Source organism: Papio anubis, chromosome 3 (assembly GCF_008728515.1).
Source record: "Papio anubis isolate 15944 chromosome 3, Panubis1.0, whole genome shotgun sequence".
NCBI classification, from domain to species: Eukaryota; Metazoa; Chordata; class Mammalia; order Primates; family Cercopithecidae; genus Papio; species Papio anubis.
Window position 1 is genome coordinate 147,806,859 of NC_044978.1, and position 22,279 is coordinate 147,829,137.

Sequence of the window (22,279 nt, forward strand, 5' to 3'; positions counted from 1 at the left end):
CCTATAATCCCAGCACTTTGGGTGGCTGAGGCGGGTGGATCACCTGGCCAACATGGCGAAACCCCGTCTCTACTAAACCCTGTCTCTACTAAAAACACAAAATAGGGTAGCTGGGCATGGTGGCGCCTGCCTGTAATTCCAGCAACTAGAGGGTCTGAGGCAGGAGGCTCGCTTGAAACTGGGAGGTGGAGGTTGCAGTGAGCCAAGAATGTGCCACTGCACCCTGGTCTGGGCAAGAGAGCAAGACTCCCTCTCAAAAAAAAAAAAAAAAAAAAAAAAAAAGACAAAGAAAAAGAAATGTAGTGGAAGGATTACAGCCAGTCAACTGAACTAATTCAAGCCAGTATTCCATTAGGATTTATAGTCACATACACTTGCTTTTGATCTTGCAGTTAACTACCTTGGTATAAAAGCAGAGAAGCTCCCCCTAGAGAAGGCTGAAGAGTGCCCCAAAGGCTGAACTTAGCCTTCTCCCAAACCTCTTCCATCTCCAACCTGTGAAACTAAGTCCTGTGGGAAGTGCTGGCCAGACATTACCTTGTGTTTTGCTAAAATGAAATCCGGGCTGGAGGACAACTGCTGAAGTCTAACAAGCTAGCCTCAGTTTCAATTACATTGCAGGGATGCAGAGGGAAGAGGAGAGGTAATTACATTTGCCTTAAACAAAAGAACTCTAAATCCCTGGCTGGGTGCAGTGGCTCATGCCTGTAATACCAGCACTTTCTGAGGCCAAGGTGGGTGGATCACTTGAGATCAGGAGTTTGAGACCAGCTTGGCCAACATGGTGAAACCCTATCTCTATTAAAATTACAAAAATTAGCTGGGCACAGTGGCGTGCGCCTGTAGTCCTGGCTACTTGAGAGGCTGAGGCAGGAGAATTGCTTGAACCCAAGAGGTGGAGGTTGCAGTGAGATTGCAACATTGCGCTCTAGCCTGGGCAACACAGCAAGACTGTCTCAAAAAAAACCCAAAACCAAAACCAAAACCAAACAAAACAAAACAAAAACTCAACTGGAAATGCCTATTGGAAACTACTTCTTCTTCATATGATGCTGGAGAATGCAGTGTCCATGGACATGGTTACTAAAGGCTTGAAAAATAATACTTTTATCCAGAATTATTTACTTTAATGTATTATTGTTCTGTTCCTCGTTCCCCACTCCCCAACATGAGAGTCTTGATATTTTACTCTAAAAGTTTTAAGTATTATACACATATGTCTTTTAATACAACACACTGCAAGTTCTTTTTGGAATCAGACGGGGGTCATAAACAACAAATACACAAAGTATCTCAAGAATCAACTAGGTGAGTTTGTAGATTTTTGCTGGATTGTCTGCAGTTTTCAGTTTTATGATTTCAGCCTAGAAGACTTCCTGTTGGCTATTTTCAGAAAACCAGGGACACAGCTTGAGGGCTGAGTTAACTCCGTTAGTTCATCTTCCAGTTAGATCTATTTTTCTGTCTCTCCATCAACAATAACTGCCCATCAGAGTAAGTTCAGTTCTAAGCGAGGGTTCTGAAATTGCTCTGTAACTTTTGTTCTAGTGATCACTGCATATGAAGTAATCACATGATCACATTTAATATTCTGATGGTTTTATTAACAAGTATATAATATATATTGCATACTGTATATAGTATATGAGGACTGTACAGTACAAATTTATGTTCACAGTTTGACATGACAAAATGTCATTACTGAATTCCCATTGGACTACAGAGTAGAAACAGAGAAGGTACATTAAACATTCACATCTTTAGTAAGAAAGATTACCAAAATGTTTCAGTATCTGCAAGTATACTAATGCATGCTAAAAACCTTTACCCATTCAGTCTTATTAGCTTATAAAATATATTACACTTTATTAAAAATTTCTGCATAGTTTATACAAGTATTAAAGTACTGTAAATGTAATAATCCTGCTATATTTGCAGGTATGGTTTAAGAGATGCTAAGCAGAAAGATTATTTTGACCCTCTAACACTAAGTACATAACAGAAAAAAAGTGCTAGTATTTGTAAAACAATATCGTTGTAGCCCTCGTTTAATGCATGTAAAGATGGCTTTGTAAATGTATTGTTTAGGTGAATTTGCGATCATTTAGCAATTGTTAACCTTGACCAAGAAGAGAATAAAGACAGCTTGGAGCAACTTCATGTATGACAGCAATTCCTTCAAGACAACTGTATATTTTCAAACCAAATTATTTTAAAACCTTAGATCTTTCAGATTGTCTTTAAAACAATCTAATCAGGAATGATGCGCAGATATACAGTATCAGCAAAATAGTCTTTCAAATTCCACATTAGTGCAATACTGATAGTGCAGATGGGTGTTTAATAAAATATACATATACATATATAGTTCCCCTGTAATTCTGTTCCAAGGCTCTTGAAACTTCTGTGTATTTAGCATCTCCCTAGTTGAATATAGCTATGCTGCTAACACAGTCTCCAAACCAAGCAATTTAGAATGTTAATGCCCATTTATGATGTAGATTCACATAACTCTAAAATACAATGGATTCTGATTCTTCTGACTTCTCTAGGATGACACTTGGGTAACAATTGAAGAAACTCTATAACAAACAGAATTTACATAATAGCAACTTCATGTTTACAAATCATTCTCATCAATTTAAAATATTGCGACTGAAATCGCCATTGGTAGTAACATGACACACATCATTAAAACATGTTCAAGGGCATCTAATCTTGTATTTGAGGTCTTCCACAATAACAGCTAAAAATGACTAAGAGGCTAAATTTCTCAACTATCATAGTAAAATACAAATATATATATAAGAAAAGTTTGGTAAGGGCCAATTGGTAATGAAAGCATATCGACCAGCATGGGAATAGAGAATGGATGCTCTGGGTTGCTTTTGTTCCAGAGTTAAAATGGATCTTTGTTAAATCAACTGTTAACACAATCTAAGCAAGCTGAACAGTAACATTTAAGAGTCTTTGCAAGGTCTTGCTTAAAATCTTTTGAACAAAATTTAAATATGCCACAGCAAATGCATCAATTCCATGAGATGCCCATGAGGCTGAACTCAGGCTCCAAGCTGATCCCAGATCAATCTGATCCTTTCTCACCCTTTCCCCACTTCTCTATGGATTGGTTACCTCGGTCAAAACAAAAACAAAAAGGTTTTCCTTGCGTTCCATCTTGATTCTTGTGTGTTGTGGAAGAACCATCTCAAGAAATGAACACTTTGCCATGAATATGACTAAGCTTTTACAATACAGACTATATCTACTTTTCAAAGAGCCATTTTATCACTCAATTTATGTCATAGTTGCAAAAAAGAAAAACTTTAGCTAAAAAAAAAATTTTTACCTTTAGCTGAAAAACAAAACAAACAGCCCAATTAGGATGTTTTAATATCCTAAAGAAATTTTGCAGTGCTATAAAAAAAGGAAAATCAAACCCAAGTGCCAAGATAACACATTTCTTTGCATTTCTCAACTACATTTCTTTACAGCTGGTTCACAGGGCGGATGAGTGGGACCTCTTAGCCTTAGGTGCACAGTCCCTACAACTTTTATTAACATAGTGCCATCAAAGCAAGCTCCCCACACAATTCACAGGCCTCCAGAATCACTCATTCACAGATGTTTTAAAAATGACCAAACAATGTATTCCTCCCAGTTAAAGTTGTGTTGGATCCTGAGTTGTGGCTGGGATGAATCTTCAGGATTTCATTCTTCTCTCTTCTCCTCCATTCTTGATGAAGGGGAATTTGGTTATATGCACCCACATTTAACTATTGTTGCTCACTTTCTTCAAATTTAGGACCAATGACATTTCTATGTATGAATTATTTTTATTGGCATTTAGACTATGGTGCTCAAAAGCCTGCTTTTGAATAACTTCCCCCAATAATGGTGCTATTTATCTTCAACATAAACACGAGCCATTATTTTCAATTTGTTCTGACACTGAAATAGTGATAGGAAACTGCCAGCTCTAACAGTAAACTTTTGGGAATTTTTGAGCTACATATATGAATCCCTGATCTGTGGTTTTCTATATTTTTTCATAAATTCCCAAAATAAAGGTATGTGTGCTTCACAACTAGTTATATTTACAAATAGTGTCACTCAGGTCTTAATTGAATCAATCTCTTAAAGCATTAGCAGATGCTTTATGGGATGTGTCATGAATACAAGTGACAGCAAATTTGGCACCTTACAGCTCACACAGAAGAGTTTCTGTATAAAAGCTATGTGATTAATTTGATAAGGGAATACAAGTACCACTCAACATTTCCCTGTTTACAAAAAAAGCTATAAGCAGATTGGGTAAAAGAAGAACCATCCATACTCTTACCCAAAAGATTTCTTACCATTACTGGGCAAATATTCCACAGAGTCCCTACTATCAATGTTTGATGATCTCATATTAAGGACATTGTAGGAATGGAGATAGTTGCATGGATAACCCCATCGGTATGTGGCTTTGCAGCATGGTTCTGCAAAGCTGAGAATGCGCAGAGACTGAAGCTCTGGGAATGCTGCACACAGCTAACAAAATGTTCAAACCTCACTGACAACCCCTAGCCCAGGAGGAATTGCCTCTTCTGCTCCCCACTGCTCAACGGCCCTCTCCTCCGACTCCATGCTATGAAAGCACAGCACTCTTCCCTTGAACCACTACACATCACCCACCTAGATCCAAAGTTTGGGCTCATCTCCCATTGGTGGCAAAGACCTCCATATGAGCTGCAGGCACAAAGGAGGGCAAAGAACTTGATTCAGATGAAGTCTAAGATCCAGGTTGACAGGATTTGTGAAGGATGACGGAAGAGGTGACTGCACTAGCTTGAAATCTTGCTGTACTTCTAGCTAACCGGTGCAAGGGGCCACCCTTGTTTTCACTGTCAAGCATAAAATATTATCACAGGGCAGAGGTAAGAATGTCTCTGGCAAGGACTAGCAGTCTGGATACTGTATTTCTAATACATTTACTCTGACATTCTTTTGAGGAATACATGGAGAACTGACAATTGGTTATGTTAGTTTACATGTTCCCTTGTTCTTATTACATTAAACGTATCTATAAGAAGGGTTTGCTTAGCATCCCCAGAAAAAAAAAAAAAAAGTGTTCACATTCTTTAGGTCTGACCCGTGGTAAGGAGAGGGAGGATTAGAGAACGTCTACTACTGACCATATGGAAGTTTTGGATGATATAAATTCCGAGATTCAGACCAGCTGAATCAAATTAAAATGTACATGTAAAAAATGTGTTAGATAATGGGAGGCAGGACAGAGAGAGAGCCAGGTGAGTGGGGAGTCACGCTGAGGCAGGACACAGAGGCGATCAGACTAGCATGTGGCGTTTCCTATGGAGGGCAAGATGGTCAGAACGGGAGAAGCTGCGGTCGCAGTCCGGGCACTGGAAAGGTTTGATTCCAGTATGTTTTCGGAAATGTCTTGTTAGTTCATCAGACCGAGCAAACTTCCATGTGCATCCTTCCCATGTACATTTGTAGGGTTTTTCTCCTGCAAAAGGAAAAAGAAAAGAGCTATTTTTGCCTGTAAAGGCAGTAAAGATCTTTGAGCTAATGCTTGACAAATAATATTTTCAAGATATGTTCATACATTTGTTCTTCAATAACACAGTGCATTATAAACTACTGCAGGACAAGCAAGAAGAAAATGAACTAATAGCTTAATGTTTCATTGGCTCTCTGCCAAAAAAAAAAAGGGAGGAGAATTTTAAGAGTTCTTAAAACACAGAGTCACTGAAATCCATTCTGAGGGACTACCAAATAGTGATGAACACATGGTGATCTGTATTTGCATATCTCCCAAATCTTAAACCTGCTTGGGAGCTTAATTATATGCAGTGTTATTCATTTAATGAGAACTCCAAATTGAAAGTTTGTGGGATTTTCTTATGCTTTTCAATAGTTTTCTAAAAATATGAAGTCTCTAACAACTGAAATATCTGCTAGGGATTAACATCTTACTTTCTTGTTTAGGCAATAACAATTATGCCTAAGTATAATGCTCTAATTCAGGGGCACTAAAATACACAAACTCTTCCCCATCTGTCCTGAGCCAGGTTTTTACAACCCCCTCCTGTAGGATAAGGATAATTTACATATGAGGAACAGAAGCTCCTTGTGAGAAAATGATAGGGAGAACCAGGATGATGGGAGACCCTCACAAATAAAAAGGCTGTTATGGAAATCTTACATTTTAAATTAGTCATAAGGGTCATGAGTATGACAAATTAACTCCCATTTAACACCCCTTGTTCTCTAGAAGCCTTGAGGGATTACCATTCCTTGGCATTTGAATGAGATATTTAGGATTTCTACTATCTGCTTCCTGGTATAGAATACACACACAAAGAGGCATTTTTTCCTATATCTAAACTTAGTCACCCAAATATTCAATGTCTTTCTAATTTTAGGCTGGAAGTTGGTAATATCCACCTCTTGGGTCCCACTAATGCCCCAACAATGCCCTCAGTAATCATCGATTTGCACTGCTGTTTGGGCGTTGCTGTAGACACAAGGCCATCACGCTCAGCTCTCTCTATGGGTGTTAGCTTCCTCTGCCTCCTCCCAGGATTCACTTAAAAACTTCACTTCCATTTTGCCACTTTCCTTCCCTTTTCTCTTCCAAACCTCAGATTCCTCTTTGTAAATTTTCTGAGTAAAAATGATTTGCAAGACTCAGAAAAGCAACCTACACTGCTAACGAAAATGTACACAGATGCAAACTGCTGTCAAACTAGAATTTCACATCAAAGAGTTTGAGGTGAGATGAGCCTTACTGTATATGCATCACCACTACTAATAGTCAATCAGGCTGTTAAAACATTTCATTTTTAATTTTTTTTTAGAGACAAGGCCTCCCTATGTTGCCCAGACTGGTCTTGAACTCCTGGGCTCAAACAATCCTCCTGCCTCAACCTCCCAAAGACCTGGGACCACAGGTGCACGCCACTGCACCTGGCTGTTAAAACATTTTTGTATTATTTCCTTAAGATGTTTTACTACCAAAACATTTGGCACTGAGACCAATTTCACATTTTTCTTGGCTATAATGACCTTTGTATGATTCGGCTGCTCATGTTCTATATTCAGTATTGGGCAAGATGGAAGAAATCCTAAAACAAATACGGTAGGCAACAGCAGAAGAGCTCCCTCAAGTTTAGAAGACAAATATTAACCACATTTCTTCACCTTTCTTTCCTTCAAGGACAGTCTTCTATTTGAATTGTTTGTGTTAAACTGTTGCATTAATTTGTGCTACACAAAGACTGTTCTTGGCTCTCATGAATTTACAATGCATGTATGTGAAATAGCTCGTAGGGAGGCCACATCCTTGACTGTGAAAGCACTTCCCCCGTTCCAGTGGCAAAGGTTCCAACCCTTTCTCCCTCCTTTGCTAGAGAGCACAGAACTGCAAGTGATTGTGAGCGGCCTTGTTTTGGGGATTACTTTGAATCTACTCTAACTTATTACCAAGGCGAATCATTGGCAACATCTTCATTCTGCACAACTAATCTGGAGACGACACATCTGGAGATGACTATGGTAACTTTCAAGATGCCTGAAAACCTTTCATCGTAACAACCTTTGCATTCCATTCTAATACTTCTTAAGAAGAAAGATGAAGTGGGTCTGGTGTTTCTAATACCTGTGTGTGTTCTTCTGTGTGCTTTCAAGTGGGAGCTTTTAGTGTACACTTTGTTGCATCCATCATAATCACATCTGTGTATCCTCCGCTTCCTTTGAGTATCCGGGGATTCCACAGGTAAAGGTCTCTTCCCAGGCTGCACGATGACCGAAGGGTGATTCCTGTGAAAGCCAAGGTTACAGGCAAAGTGTTGAGAGCACGTTCTTCTTTTTTCATCAGTCTACTAAAAGCATTAACAACACTGGGCAAAAACAAACAAACAAAAAATCCCGACAAAATAAACAGAAAGAAATTAGCTGATCAACCCAAGAAGCACTGCTATATTCATTCAACAAACATTGAGTGAACACCTACCATGAGCCAGGCACTGTGCTTGGCACCGGGACACAAAGATGAATAAAAACAGGGTTCCTGCCCTCGAGGAGCTCACACTCTAGGGGGAGACAGACATGGAGATAAGTAATGACAGTAAGAAGGGTTAAGTGCTATGCTAGAGGCAGGCGCCGAGTGCTGGGGAGGCTCTTTCCCTCAGTCAACTTTTGCCTATTTATAGAATCTTGCGGTTCTAGGCAATGCTGAACACTGTATTTTTTCACAGGCTGCTCTGATTTTCATTATTGTTGGCTAGGGAAAAATGGAAAAGATCAAACTCCTAAGTCTCAGGAAACCACATTGTAGGGTATATCTATGTTTCTAACCTTTATGTAATTGGCATTTAATTGGAGTCCCTTTGAGACTGCCAATTCACATGCAATTTTCAAATGCCGGCTCTTCCAAAAAACAACAAAAAAGTTGGCATTGCTGTCTTCACAAACTCAAGCCTCCACTGTCACTGTGATTCCTGTATGAGGGAGAATTTCAACGCAGTGTTGTGGTCACCCATGATGCTGGCTCACGTGGTGCCGGCTCCCCCATGGGACGCCTGACATTCTCCCTACCTTCCTGATTTCTCTCATTCCTGAGTTTGCGCCTTCCCTGGGTGGACTCGAAACCAAATCCTGTTAAAAATCTTATAATCTAAGCTTTCTTTTTTTCAGCAAGAAGGTGGTGGAGAGAAAAGGGAGATGGAGGAAGAGCTGGGAAAAGTCTGTTACGTTCCTCCGCTTCCCTTGCTGATTAATGTAAGTAATTATAATGTTCTAATCTGCTCATTCACTTTCCTAATGACTAATTACTTGATATATCACAAGTGTATGTTGTTGGCCTCTAACTGTAATGAAAGACTTCTTTCTCTTTCATATTTAAATCTATAACTCCTAAAATGTTCCATATAATACAGGAATATTTTGCACAAGTGTGTTTGAGGAGAAAAAAGATGTGTGAACAGGAAAAAAAGAATTTGATGAGTAAACACTCTAACTAGTGAGCTTAAAAAAAGAATAAAAAAAATTTATCCATAAAAATCAAAAGGGAGTCTCTTGATATAAAACTTGTCTTGGTAAATATTTGAATACACATCCCTTGTCAATAACTTTTTCAGGCATGCTAAGAAGTGACTAGAAAATGAATAAAAGGTGTGTTTCTTAAGTGACCTTACTTCTCATGCTTTTTTTTTTTAAATTATTTTAAATTATTTATTTATTTACTTCTCATCCTTTATTATGAGCAAAGAAAACTGTCAGTGTTGACTCTCACCTTCCTACTCTAGTACCTGGAAGGGGGGTAGAGATGGATAGGCCAAGTTTAGATACATGGAAAAGTGAACATAAAATAGTGAGGAGTGGGAAAAGAACAAGGACTTCAATTATATATATAAATATATATATATGTGCAAACAAATAGCAGAGAACACAGCAAAGTGAGAGGTTCACAGAGTTTTTATAAGCTGAATTATTCATTTAAAATCCTTCAATAGAAAGAAAAAGTTCAGTTTATTTTTAACTTTCAGCTTTAATGTCATCTAATGAAAACGTTTCATCTCCATTAAAAGAAATTCAGGAAATAAAGTGCTGGGGTAGAAATTTAATTATTATCTATAAAACTTTCACGTATCTTTGGGATACTGGGAGACTATCTTTCTCAGACAACTTTAGAAATCTCTCCCAATTATTGGATTTTATGGGTTGGGAATCAAATGGTTTCTGTGCAGTAATTCTGATTGCCCTTTCCAGTTGTTTATTTTACATATAAAGGTGCACCGAAAGGCTGTGGGCTGCGGTTACAAATCCCAGCTTTGTCACTGACAGTCTCTGTGATCCTGGGCCAAGATCTCGCCCTCTCTGTGTCTCGGTTTCCTCTCTGTTAACTGGGGATGATGATAATGTTATCTCAGAAGGTTATATCTCAGAACAATGTCTGTTCCCAAGATAAAGCTACTAAACGGTAGCCATGAATATTGTGAGGTTCAAAATACTCTATTTGTAACTTTGTACCCTATGGTTGTTTAATTTCATGAGTTTTTTGAGGATGTCCCCAAACCAGGATATCTCTGCTTGAGCTGTGTCCCTTAAGCCTTCTGAGCACGGTTAGCTGCCGCATCTCTGAAGAGACTGATGTTGGTTCAGGCCAAAGCTAGATTAAGAGTCTTGGGATCTCACACTTTTCGGTCTCTACTCCCATTTTCAAAGAGGTGGTTTGGGATTATTATCACTAAGAAGTTAGAGAGCTAATACATATAAGACATCTGTCCACTGTTTTGAGCTGAGTCAGCCCTTCTTAAGTTTGCTATAATTCACATATACAACTCAATAGGGAAATCTGATCCTTATGATTTTTGTTCTAAATATAGTTTTATGTATTTAGAACAAAGAAATCTTTTTGTAAATCTAGAACAAAAAGAATTTGATGTACCTTTGAGTGCCTTTATAAATAATCCTAAAGCTGTAACACCACAATCAAGCAAATGGATTTCAAACCTGCACTTTTAAGTCTGCCTCTGGAAAGGAAGGGTTTCCTAAGGCAAATATTATTGGGACTGCCTCACTGCAGTGGTACTGGGTGCCTAGTTTCAAGTGATTCTTTCCTGGCTAGCTGGTTTCCTACGTGGGCTGCTACTGGGCATACTCCAAGACGTTACTTAATCACACCTGTGAGAACATTACTTAAAGAGTACATGTCCCAGCTGTGGCTCATCTGTTGCATTTTTTTGAGAAGCAGAATGCATTCTTAGGTCAGCTTTAAAAAAAGCATATTACTCATTAATCATTAAAAGCCACTGAGCTTGAGATCATCAAAAGAATAGTACTTAAAACCAGAGAAAAGTATTTTCTTTTGAGCAGCATTCAGAGCACAGAATATTGCTTTCAAATCTTCTGCAATGTTTTACACCACAATTCACAATAACCCAGACTTTGGAATAACACTTGTCCAGTCAACGGATCCCTCCCTATGGAAGCACTTGGCTTTATTTAGTTTTATAGCATCTTTTTCATCACCCGTGCAGGAACAACGGTAAGTGCATGCCATGTTGCTAGTTACCTTGCCAGAAACATCTCTCAACATAAAAAAAGTTAATTCCACCTTTAAGATGTATCCATTTGCCTAGTCATTTTTTTCCTTTCACTTGAGTGCATGAGCAGATGCAACGGGTTGGATATGACAAGATGGCAAGAAAAGCCCTGATTCGGAAGCAGGAGATCAAGCCCACGGCCCCTCAGCTGTTAGCAGTGTGATTACTGGTGAGTTATCTAATGTCTCAGGTAATCCGTTTGCCTTCTGCTCTGACTCCCACATGCTTGTTGTGGAGGAATGAAATAATTTCTTTGAAAACATCTGGGAAGGTTTTTTTTTGAGGGAAGAGGGCACTATGCAATTGTGAGGAATAATAAAATATAATTCCATCAGAGACTCTCTCCCTACTGCTGATGCAGTTGGCTAAGAGTTATTCTCTTCTTCATCTACTGACGAGCATATGACAACCCAAACCAAAAATGACTATGATTGGGTGCAGTGGACAATTAATCCATGAGCTACTATGAAGGTACCTACCCGAGCTGAATGTGGATACAACTAGGATATATTTGAAGTTGCCCATAAAATAGTTATTCTAAAATCAGAGAATTCACATTCTGCTGTAGAGTTAATTGTGAGAGGGAGCGGGGTGGAGGGGTAGAGAAGATCAAGGAGAAAGGTGGGTAGAACATTTATTCAAGTGGAGGAAAACGATGCAGGAGGATGATGGGAGGGACACTGTGGAGGTAATCGTTGCCTTTGTACTCGGAAGCTGGCTGCTGAATCCAATGTTGAAGCACCGTAACACAAGACAATTACAACTACAATCAATAATGAAAACAGAAATGGGGGCAGCAAATTAAGTGACGACTAGTCCAAGATCACACATATGATAGAGAACAGAGGTGGGATCCTTGCTGGACCTGAAGGCCATCTTCTTAGCAACTACAAACCCAGCCTTCAGTGTAATCACTGGTGGAGGCCAAGGTTATCTACAGTGGGATCCCATAAATGAGGCTGCTGAACCTGTATGTGGCACGACCACATTATACCATGTTAGACCTACAAGAAACCACCATTCAGGTGCTTGGATGCTGACCAATACCGCACAACCTTCCTACTGGATGGCAATTCTACAGGATACTATACACTCTGTAAGGACTAAGTGTATCCACATGAAAACTTCACTTGATCCACAGAACACCAAGTTTAATCTATACAAGGATTCTCATCATGGAAAAACTAAGTATACATAGCCTGGAAGAATGAAAAAAAAAACAACAAAAATAATTCATGTGGTAAGGTGCAAAATCATGGATGACTGATTCAACGAAAACTTGATGTAAATTTTGTCATAACGTTGTCAGTGTAACAGCATATTGTTTTTGGAGGGATTCTCCCATCTTGACTAGTGGTACCGGACCAGTGGCGGCCACAGACTACAAGCCGTTCCTGGTCATCCACACCACATCACACGTATGAAATCTTGTGCTTCCGTTCCAGGTTCCAAGATGCACGCTACTATGCAAATGCTGGGTAGGCCTAAATATACTTACTCTTGCAACAATGCTTGCGGGGGGGACACTGAGTTCATTAAGGGGGGTGACATTTCTTCAGGATAATAATCTGTCCTCTGTGGTTCAATCCCAGGTTCTATTTTAATTTTTTTCTGTGATATAGGCTTCTCATATGATTCAATTACAGGTACTAAAAAATAAAAATAGAAAAGTCACTCCACATACAGTTTACCAATTTCAGCTTTTCAAAGCTTACTGCATAGCTCCTATCTACAACACAGATATGACAGATTTATTTGCCTTTGGCAGATTATAGCAGGAACAAATCTGGGGGAGATTCTCGCCTCTCCTGACCATTATTTTGCCAGTAAGCAGCAAATATAGGGACCTGGATTCTAAAACACCAGCCCTGAAATGATTCGTTCTTATAATTCTGGATTATTTCCTTTCTACCCCATAGTCCTCTGTCTATGACCAGCTGGTAAACAAGGTGGCTTTTGATTGCTATTAGTTTTCACCACGATCAAAAAGTATTTATTAAATGCCTTTTGTACTTAGAACCATGTAGGAATTCAAGAAAGCGACATAAAGTCAAGATTCTTTCTGTCCCCAAGTTGACTATTACATAGTGAAAGTAATCGTCTCATGGTATCAAACAGACAGCCCGATTCTTGGGACCTCTTCCAGTATCAACACTTCAGGGGGGAAAAAAAAGAAAAGGAAATGCCTTAGGCAGATGAGTATTTCCTCTGAAGAGTTCAACAGCTCTTGCCCCCGTGCTTCCTCACCCAGCCCATCTGGTGAAGCGCCAGTACACTAAGCAAGTGCAGCAGCATGAAGCAGTGGCGGAATTTACCTTGCATGCTACTACTGGAATTTTCCATCTCCTCCGACAAGGAGACCATGAGAGGCTGCTGGAGGTGACTCGTGTACATAAAGGGGACGGGCTGCACCACCACCGGCTGGATGACGGGCAGGATCCCCGGGCTCCGTATTCCGTGCCGTGAGAGAGCAGCTGCCATCACTGGTGGCATGGACAGTGGCACGCCGAAGGGCTGCACGCCTGGAGAAGGGGGTGAGTATTTTTTTATCGGTGGGCTGGAAGATGGCATGCTCAACCCAGGCGAGGCTCTCCGGTGTGAGGACGGGAACTTCAGAGAGGAGGGCGAATTCCCAGCCGAAGGGGGTGAACTCCGCTTGTTCACCGTGAGGTCCACTGGCTCCATCTGTATTCCATGTGACAGGCCTTCTGGGGTCTGAAAGAACTTCTCGGGCAATGGTGTGGAGTAGATGACCCCATATTTGTTGGGCTTCATGGATTCCATGTAATTAGATGGGTATGACTATTAGAAAAGAAAAGGAAAACGTGTCAACAGCCAAGTAAGTCCGTTTACTTGAAACATGAATTTAAAAAACATGCTAACAAGGCACTTAACAATTACATGGGCTTTACAAAGCAGTTTAGATTTCGATATATACTTGACCTTAAAAAAAATGCTCGGAGAGGTGGTCTCAACAACATTAAAAATGCTATGAGAGGCAGTCTCAAAAACATTAAAACTAAGATCAATGTGGTCACTACTGCACATGAAAAATCTGAAATTTAATCCTAAGATGACTCCTGTGTCAAACGTTAAGGCCAATACCTGGCAAAATTCCAAGACAGGTGACAGCACAGGCTTGGGGGCCATTATCATTAGGAGGCAGAGCTGGGGTTCACCAAGAACCAGCCAAGCCAAACCAACCTGGTTGCTTTTCTGGTGGGGTTTCTTGATGAGCAGGAATTGCTCTCTAGCTTTGGTGTCTAACTTCGGCAGGACAGTTATTTCTCAGGATAAGTAGTGTCTTCAGCTTCGGCAGGACATTGATTTCTCATCATAGTTGTGTATGATAAGCAAGAATGGGGCTGCAAGATAGACAGTACCTTTCGTTTGACGGACTTCAGCAGCTGACCAATCCATGCCTAGGACTGGCCAACGATCCTAGTCAGCCTGGAACTGTGCTAGTTTCAGCACTGAAAGTTCCACATCCCATGAAACTCTACAGTCTCAGGCAAACCAGGAGGGGGTCAGTCACCATACACACCTTTGTACTGAAGGCCACCCTCACTGGGGCAATGATGTCCTTGGCCCTAACTTGCTCAATGTTCTTATTCAGAATCTGAATGAAGCTGTAGACTTGAATGGCAAGTCCGTGGATGACACAGAACTGTAAGAAACACCTAACGTGATATGACTCACATAAGGAAATGCAGTGCTCAAAGTCATTCACACAAGCTGAGGCCCCATGTTCTCTTCTCTATACCCTGCTACTTGCACATCAAATGAGGCTGGGGCACAAACAGAGTGCAGAAGAGATAAAATAGTCTGTTTCCTTCCCAAGATCTGGTCCACAACTGACCTCATTTATCTTCAAACACCTTTCTCTCTTAAAATATCAGGATAACTTTACCTGCATCTGCCAGCTTTAAATACAAACCAGTCATCATAATTTCACACAATGGGCACTGTCCTTGACCATGGAGTTCACCGAAAGTACTTCTATTCCCTAACTAACATTTTGTTGCAAATTTTCTTTGTAGAATGCAACCTAATTTTTAATTAAAAAAATTTAAACTCAACATACACCATTTTCTTCACTAGGCATTTTAGGGAAACTGAAATTTTGCATGTCAAGCCTGCTTACCTGCAGAAAATTCTTTGTACTTGAATTCTGACAGTGACAGTGATAAACAACATATTGTGCTTCTCTTCCAGCTCTAAAATCCTATGTGTTTATGAGTTAGAGGCAATACTAACTCGGGATGCAACCAAGAAAGCCCAATGGTGCCTCATAACTAAACAGCGTAAATGCACTATTAATTTCTGGGCCTCCTTGACCCCTCTAGGGGCCACTCACGTGAGTTATCACCGTGGGGCAGCAGTGGTTTTGATGGGGATTCCTACTGAGATCTGGCGAATCCCCAGCTGGTTATGCATTGGAATCATCTGTGCTGTTTTTAAAATTCCAGATGCCCAGTCCCTGCTCCAGGCCTGCAGAGCAGCCTGTCACGGAGGAGCCAGTCAGTGAAACGTTTGATCACGTAACTGTGTTTATCTTTAGCTGGTTTGGATGTCAGGTCGTCATGGTTAAGATCATGCTTTGCCATCTTCTGTTCTTTCTTTCTTTATCCAGACCGTTATAATCTGTGTAACTTCCTAGAACAGGGATTCCTGCAGTGTGGTGCACATCACTCTCGGTGTACCTAAGATGCTTTTAGGTGGGGTGCACGATGAGCACAGACGAAGCTAAAATTGTTACGTGTTTATTTGTATGTGTCAGAAAAAACTGTTACACATATATTTTGCAGTAGTGGTACCAAGTTTGCTTTTAAAATAAATTTATTATGTGAAAAAGCAATTCTATAAAAGAAGGCAAGAAAAATTACTAACTAAATATTAGGAGTGCAGGTGCTATGAGGATATGGCAAACTTCTTAAGGTTGTTCTGAATCCCCACCTTCCAGGAGGTTGTGAGGTTATGGGATAACCTATACAATGAGCTTATATGCACGCCATACTAGAAACCCCTTCTTGTCCCTGCTTATACAAGAGATGCCCACTGTCATGGGCTCTACTGCTCCCAACCAGCGCTTCTCTAACTTTACTGTGCACATCCATCTACCTGGGGCACTCGTTAAAATGCAAATTTTGAATTACTGGGGAGTGGAGCGAGGGAACTTAGGCTTCCTTTTGAATAGCAATGTTCTAAATGACAGAGATAGAAAATAAAAATACTAAAGGTCTATTTAAAGGAGAGAAAAAGAATTTTCTTTTCTTTTTTTTTTTTTATTTTTTGAGATAGGGTCTCACTGTTACTCAGGCTGGAGTGCCATGGTACGATCACAGCTCATTGCAGCCTCGACCTCCTGGGCTCAGATGATTCTCCCACCTCAGCCTCCGGAGCAAGTGGAACCACAGGCACGTGACACCACGCCTGGCTAATTTTTGTATTTTTTTGTAGAGACTGGGTTTTGTCATGTTGTCCAGGCTGGTCTCGAACTGCTGGGTTCAAGTGATCTGCCCGCCTCAACCTCCCAAAGTTCTAGGATTACAGACATGAGCCACCATGCCCAGCCAGTTTTCACTACTAATACTGCTTAAAAACAAGAATATGAAGGATATAAAATCAGAAAACACAATATGCATAAAAACAGCTTTGAGTTATAGATCAAGGATCAAAAGAAAAGATTCTCTACCTTTCTTTAAAGCCAGGCATGCACAGTACCAACACAAGAGGTCCAAAACATAGCAACAGTAAGTATTAAATATATTTAAATGTAAATATTAAGATGGGTATTATTAAAAGAGGCACAAGGTTCATTAACAACAACAACAACAACAAAAAACCATTATAAATCATGTACACTGGAGAGTTTCAGGGAGTAATTAAATATAGAAAGGAGAATGATTTCTCCTAGTCCTAAAGTCTAATGTGCTTTATATAATTCTCCAAAGGGCAATGGTTCTGGTACTACGAAAAAAACTTTAGGAAATGGGAGGCAGCATTGTTTCTATTGACCAAAATGTAGCTTCTCCCTTATTTTCAGCTCTATTCTTCCAAGACCTCCCTATGACCTAGATTTTAATGCCAATAGTTATTGGCAGCTAAATGGGAAGCAAAATGAGGACATACTTTTATTGCTGTCATTGCTGGATTTTTCTACGCATGGGGTGAGGTTTGGGAGAGTAGGAATTTAGAACCTCCAGATTTGCAAATTTAATAACATTCTCAGGTTTCTCAAGCTATTAAGACAGAAAAAGCCACACATAAAGCTAAGTTTTATCAACATTATGCAGTTTGCTGATAAGTCTGTTCTCAAATGAATGCCCTCATTCCCTCTATTGGATGTGCGATTACTGTAAGGTACAAGACTAACTGTGGGGAGACACATTTGGTCACAGATACTCAGCTCTGGGCAGATAATTAACTGTTTCCAGCCCAACTGCCTCACAAAAGGGTGAAGACATGTGGCCTCTCAAACTGGTTCATTTTATTTGGGTGGAGCGCACAAGCTTTTGCAATCAGCTTCCAACAATCTGGTGCCGTGTAGGGACTGACACGGCTGGGTGTGTGCCCTGGGCAGGTACAACCCGGTAACAGCCTTCCCCTCTGTTCCAGACAGTTCCTATGTTCTATCAAAGCAATGCATACAAGTGCGGCTGTACTGGCCCCAAATCCAAATCAGAGACAAGTGTTGATGAAGCAGAAAATGTGCCTCTGGCCACGGATGGACCTCCAGTGCCCTCTGTGCATGCTGCTTAGTCCAAGAGACCCTGTGTCCTGGAACAGAGCAGTCCAAAGACTAGACACAGACATGGGCTTCTGGACTCCACTAGGGATCATAAGGGCTTAAAACAATGGGCTGGGGCAGGCATGGTGGCTCACACTTGTAACTCCAGCACCTGGAGAGGCTGAGGCAGGAGGATCGCTTAAGGCTGGGAGTCTGAGACCAGCCTGGGCAACATGGTGAGACCCCCTCTCTACAGAAAAAACAAAAATGTAGCCAGGCATGGTGGTGCTTGCTTATAGTTCCAGCTACTCGGGGGGCTGAGGCAGGAGGATTGCTTGAACTCAGGCGTTTGAGGTTGCAGTGATCTCGCTACTGCATTCCAGCCTGGGCAACAGAGCAATACCTTGTCTCAAAACCAAAACAAAACCAAAAAAACACAAAAACAAAACCAAAACAAACCCCCCCCCCCCAACAAAACCACTGATCTGCCATAAGAAAAATTTCTTTCCGTCTGTAACATGCACTCAGATGTTCACACCCCTGCACAGTGTGCATTTACTTACTGACTGCTGCTTCTCACTGTACTGTGAGGTGATGAGGACCTGGCATAGGTGCTCAGTTAATACTTGATGAATGTGTAGTAAGTTAACACACTCTCTTAGCAAGTTTTTACTACTGATAAGGTGAAGAATAATATGCCAATTATTTTGAACTTTAAAAAAATGATTTTAATTGTGACAGGGAAAGAGGTACAACGTTTGGATAATTTCCCAAAGTTCTAACTACCACTTTATGCTAAGGTGATAATTGCAATAGTTTCTTATTTTATTAGGAATAGTTTTGGTGAGTTTTCCATTATAAGACAGTTTCAGTGGATGAAATGACTAAAACATGGATGAAATCTCTATTTCACTATTCATCAACATGAAAAAAAGTGAATGTCCGTGACAGGGCAAGTCAAAAGAATCTTCATCCAAGAGAGGGTTCCAGGCACAGGAAGGCGTGATGCATGTATAAACACACACTCTGGGAACAGCAAATGGCACGCAGCCCCATGCACACAGAGGTAGAACGCTCTCTTTCTACCAGGCTTGAAAACGCCATGAAATGTTTCTGTTAGAACAGAGCAGAGGAAATCACTGATTTGACATACTTTCCTATCTATACTTTCGGTCTGTTAGATGACCAAAGATGACAGAATATTATTAATCCTTTCTTCAAAAGCAATCTTTCCACAGGAATAGAAGAATACTTTAAACTTTGTTTTTTGATTTGTTTTGTTTTTTACAATTTGTTTCCTTGCTCACTTCCTGAATTAAATCCTTTAATTATCAATCTTTTGGGAAATGGTAAAAAAACCAATTTATGTACATGTGCATCTTTTTTACACAGTTTCATATTTTATAATTTTTTTTTTTAAAAAACAGAAACTCGGGGAGCTGCTGGTGATTTTGCCAAGATCAGAGGGACAGTAAATAGCGGAGACTGAAGGCACAGACTTGGGGAGGCAGAGTCTACTCTGTTCCTCATTCTTGCAAATTTTAACAGGGTGACCCCAAGTCTTAAAGCACAAGGCTAGTGGAGAACAGTATGAGGGCTTATATGTGGTTAAGAGGGAAATGACATGTCCTCACTTTCTCTAATCTATAGCAAAAGCACAAACAAGCGATTGTTTCTGCTGTGCTATCCTTTTAGGGGGTGGGAAGAGGGGGAGAAATAAGTTAATATAAAATACTTTTATTCATCTGTAGAAATTAAAAATATTTTCACAAATGTCCTATCGTGCCTTAATGTTTACAACGTTGACTTGAATAGCCAAAGACTTTGACCTTCAGGTCAAAGACTGAATTAAAAAGAAAAAGGAATAATAAATTAGGTTCAATATACTTCACATAAGAAGGCAGGAAAGATGAAATTTGAAGATTTAAGAGTGGAAACAAAAGCTTTTTAATTTTTTTAAGTAAAATCATTTTAACACCCCACTCCTCAAATGTTTCTGTTAACTTAGGTTGCACTGAATTAAGAAAAAAATACTTCCTGCTGAATAAAGTTAAAACCAAAACAAGAAAAAAAAAACAACCTTCATTTTGAAGGACTGACAGTAACTTGGTGAAACTAAATTCTAAAAGTGTCAGTTGCAGTTGAAATCTAGCACATGAAGGAGAAAAAGACCATTAACTGCAAAATCACTCCTCCATATTTTAACTTCGTGTATTAATACGTTACAACAATGCAAGTTTAATAGTTACTTCAAATTCATTTTATTCCACTTTTTTTTTCGGTTAAGTGCATTTCCTTGCACTTAATTACATATATCACACCAATTTAGCAATGTGGATCTTCATTTTAGCTTTATATTAGACTCTTGAGCCTTATTTTCATGCTTGATTAAAAGTACTGGAAGTACACTGAACAGTGAAATGCCTCACTGATGGCTCTGCACCATTTGTAAAATGAATCATATTCTCCAGTGCTACAAACCTATTCCTATTTCAAGAATATAATTAATGGGGAAATTTTGTACCTTCATTTTCCTCTAACGTGATCATGTAGTGATGCCGGGGATGGGGATGTGATGAATACAACGACAGCACCGAATAACATTCAAAGTAATTTAGTTGTTTGGCCAGGAGCGGTGGCTCATGCCTGTAATCCCAGCACTTTGGGAGGCTGAGGTGGGTGGATCATCTGAGGTCAGGAGTTCAAGACCAGCCTGGCCAACATGGCGAAACCCAGTCTCTACTGAAAATACAAAAATTAGCCGGGCATGGTGGTAGGCGCCTGTAATCCCAGCTACTATGGGGGCTGAGGCAGAAGAATAACTTGAACCCAGGAGGCGGAGGTTGCAGTGAGCTGAGATCACACCACTGTACTCCTGCCTAGGTGACAGAGTGAGACTCCATCTCAAAAAAAAAAAAGTAATTTAGTTTTTTGATTAATAAAATCCTTATTGCTCAGTTGCTACCATATTCAGACACTTGGTTATTCAGTTATCACGCTGGAATGCAAATGTTATTTCCTTAAAGCCCTTCTGCCTTAACTTGCATTATAGATACTGGTAAACACTTTACTGGCTTAGTAATATCCATGGCAACTCAGCTCCAAGGGCCTCGGCGTGACCCCCATGTCTTGTATAAACATTTTTGGCAGGAACCTCCAGAGCCCATGCATAAGGATGATCTAATTTTGCAAGCGTGTCATTACCAACCTTCAGATACACAACCCGGGCCAAGTTTTCCCCCTTGTGAATATTTTCCAAGCCCGTGGAAGAAAAGAGCAAGACAGAGTGGGAGCGCTGCCTTGTTATTCAATATTCACTCAACCAGATCCCTCAAGCTGAAACCACTCCCTGCTCTGAAGTCAGACACCTTCCTCCGTCACCATGTCTCACCTCTATGGCACTGGTGGTGTCCCCGCAGAAACCCCAGACTCCTCGCTAGTCCCTGGTGGCCTAAGAGCAGCCAGTGGCCTGGCTCCCATGAGGGGCTGGCTTAGGGCTAAGGTGCTGAAAAGGACAATGCACGTAATTCCCACCCAGCCAGACTCTTCCAAATAAACGAGATTCCATCCTCACTGCCAAGTTCTTTCTCTCGCTGGCTTCCCTCAGTCATCTCTCATATAGTCATAGCTCCATATGGCTGTTGTCATTGGTTTTTAAGCAAATCATCCTATTCTTAATATATTTTTACACACGAAAGGGCTGAGGAATTTTTGTAAAATTACTTCTGTCATGAGAGGATTCGCCGATGGCCTAAGTTCTACGCTGATCATATCCTAGGGCGATGCCGGGCACCGGTCTTAAGGAAGCCCAGATCCCATTTACTAAAGGACCCACAGCTGCTAGGACAGTATTTAGCTCACTCATACTTGGGGGCGTTGAGAAAAGTTTGCCTATGAAATGCCTGTCGAGTAATGAGTGATTTTTTCTTTTTTTTTTTTTTTTGAGACGGACTTTCGCTCTTGTTACCCAGTCTGGAGTGCAATGGCGCGATCTCTGCTATCTCGGCTCACCGCAACCTCTGCCTCCTGGGTTCAAGTAACTCTCCTGACTCAGCCTCCCGAGTAGCTGGGATTACAGGCATGTGCCACCACACCCGGCTAATTTGGTATTTTTAAAAGAGACGGGGTTTCTTCATGTTGGTCAGGCTGGTCTCCCAATCTCAGGTGATCCGCCCGCCTCGGTCTCCCAAAGTCCTGGGATTACAGGCGTGAGCCACCATACCCGGCCATGATTTTAAGGAATAATTTGACACACAATGATGTTATCATCCCTTGGAAAAAATAAGGCGAGGTGTTCAATTTTGGAAAACTTACCACTGAGACAGGGTCCATGGCCTCTTGCTTGACAGGAACTGGGTCAAACATGAGCATTCTTTTAGTTAAACCTTCTAGGGTGCTCTGGTGTTCGGCCTAGGAAACAAAACAAGGTATCCAT

The 22,279-nt window shown here is 40.5% G+C and overlaps 1 protein-coding gene and 1 long non-coding RNA gene across 5 annotated transcripts in view; both read right to left on the reverse strand.

Annotated features, from left to right (window-relative positions):
* Positions 1-1,582: 1,582 nt before the first annotated feature.
* The window catches only part of KLF3 (Kruppel like factor 3), a 37,376-nt gene continuing 16,679 nt past the window's right edge, over positions 1,583-22,279 (reverse strand). The window contains exons 1-6 of one of the 4 annotated variants that reach the window (XM_021938350.2): positions 22,159-22,254; positions 14,319-14,479; positions 13,430-13,916; positions 12,613-12,763; positions 7,667-7,827; positions 4,985-5,512 (exon numbers count right to left, since the gene is read on the reverse strand). In XM_021938350.2, the coding sequence (XP_021794042.1) occupies positions 5,331-5,512; positions 7,667-7,827; positions 12,613-12,763; positions 13,430-13,898 (963 nt within the window). In that variant the 5' untranslated portion in view covers positions 13,899-13,916; positions 14,319-14,479; positions 22,159-22,254 and the 3' untranslated portion in view covers positions 4,985-5,330. Of the gene's footprint in view, positions 5,513-7,666; positions 7,828-12,612; positions 12,764-13,429; positions 13,917-14,318; positions 14,480-22,158; positions 22,255-22,279 lie in introns of those variants that run through there. The other 3 variants (XM_003898574.5, XM_009206665.4, XM_021938351.2) reach the window with 3 other exon arrangements.
* Positions 18,556-20,567, reverse strand: LOC110743254. The gene is made up of 2 exons (XR_002522008.1): positions 20,369-20,567; positions 18,556-18,957 (listed from the first exon to the last, which is right to left on the reverse strand). It is a non-coding gene; the product is annotated as an uncharacterized LOC110743254 (long non-coding RNA).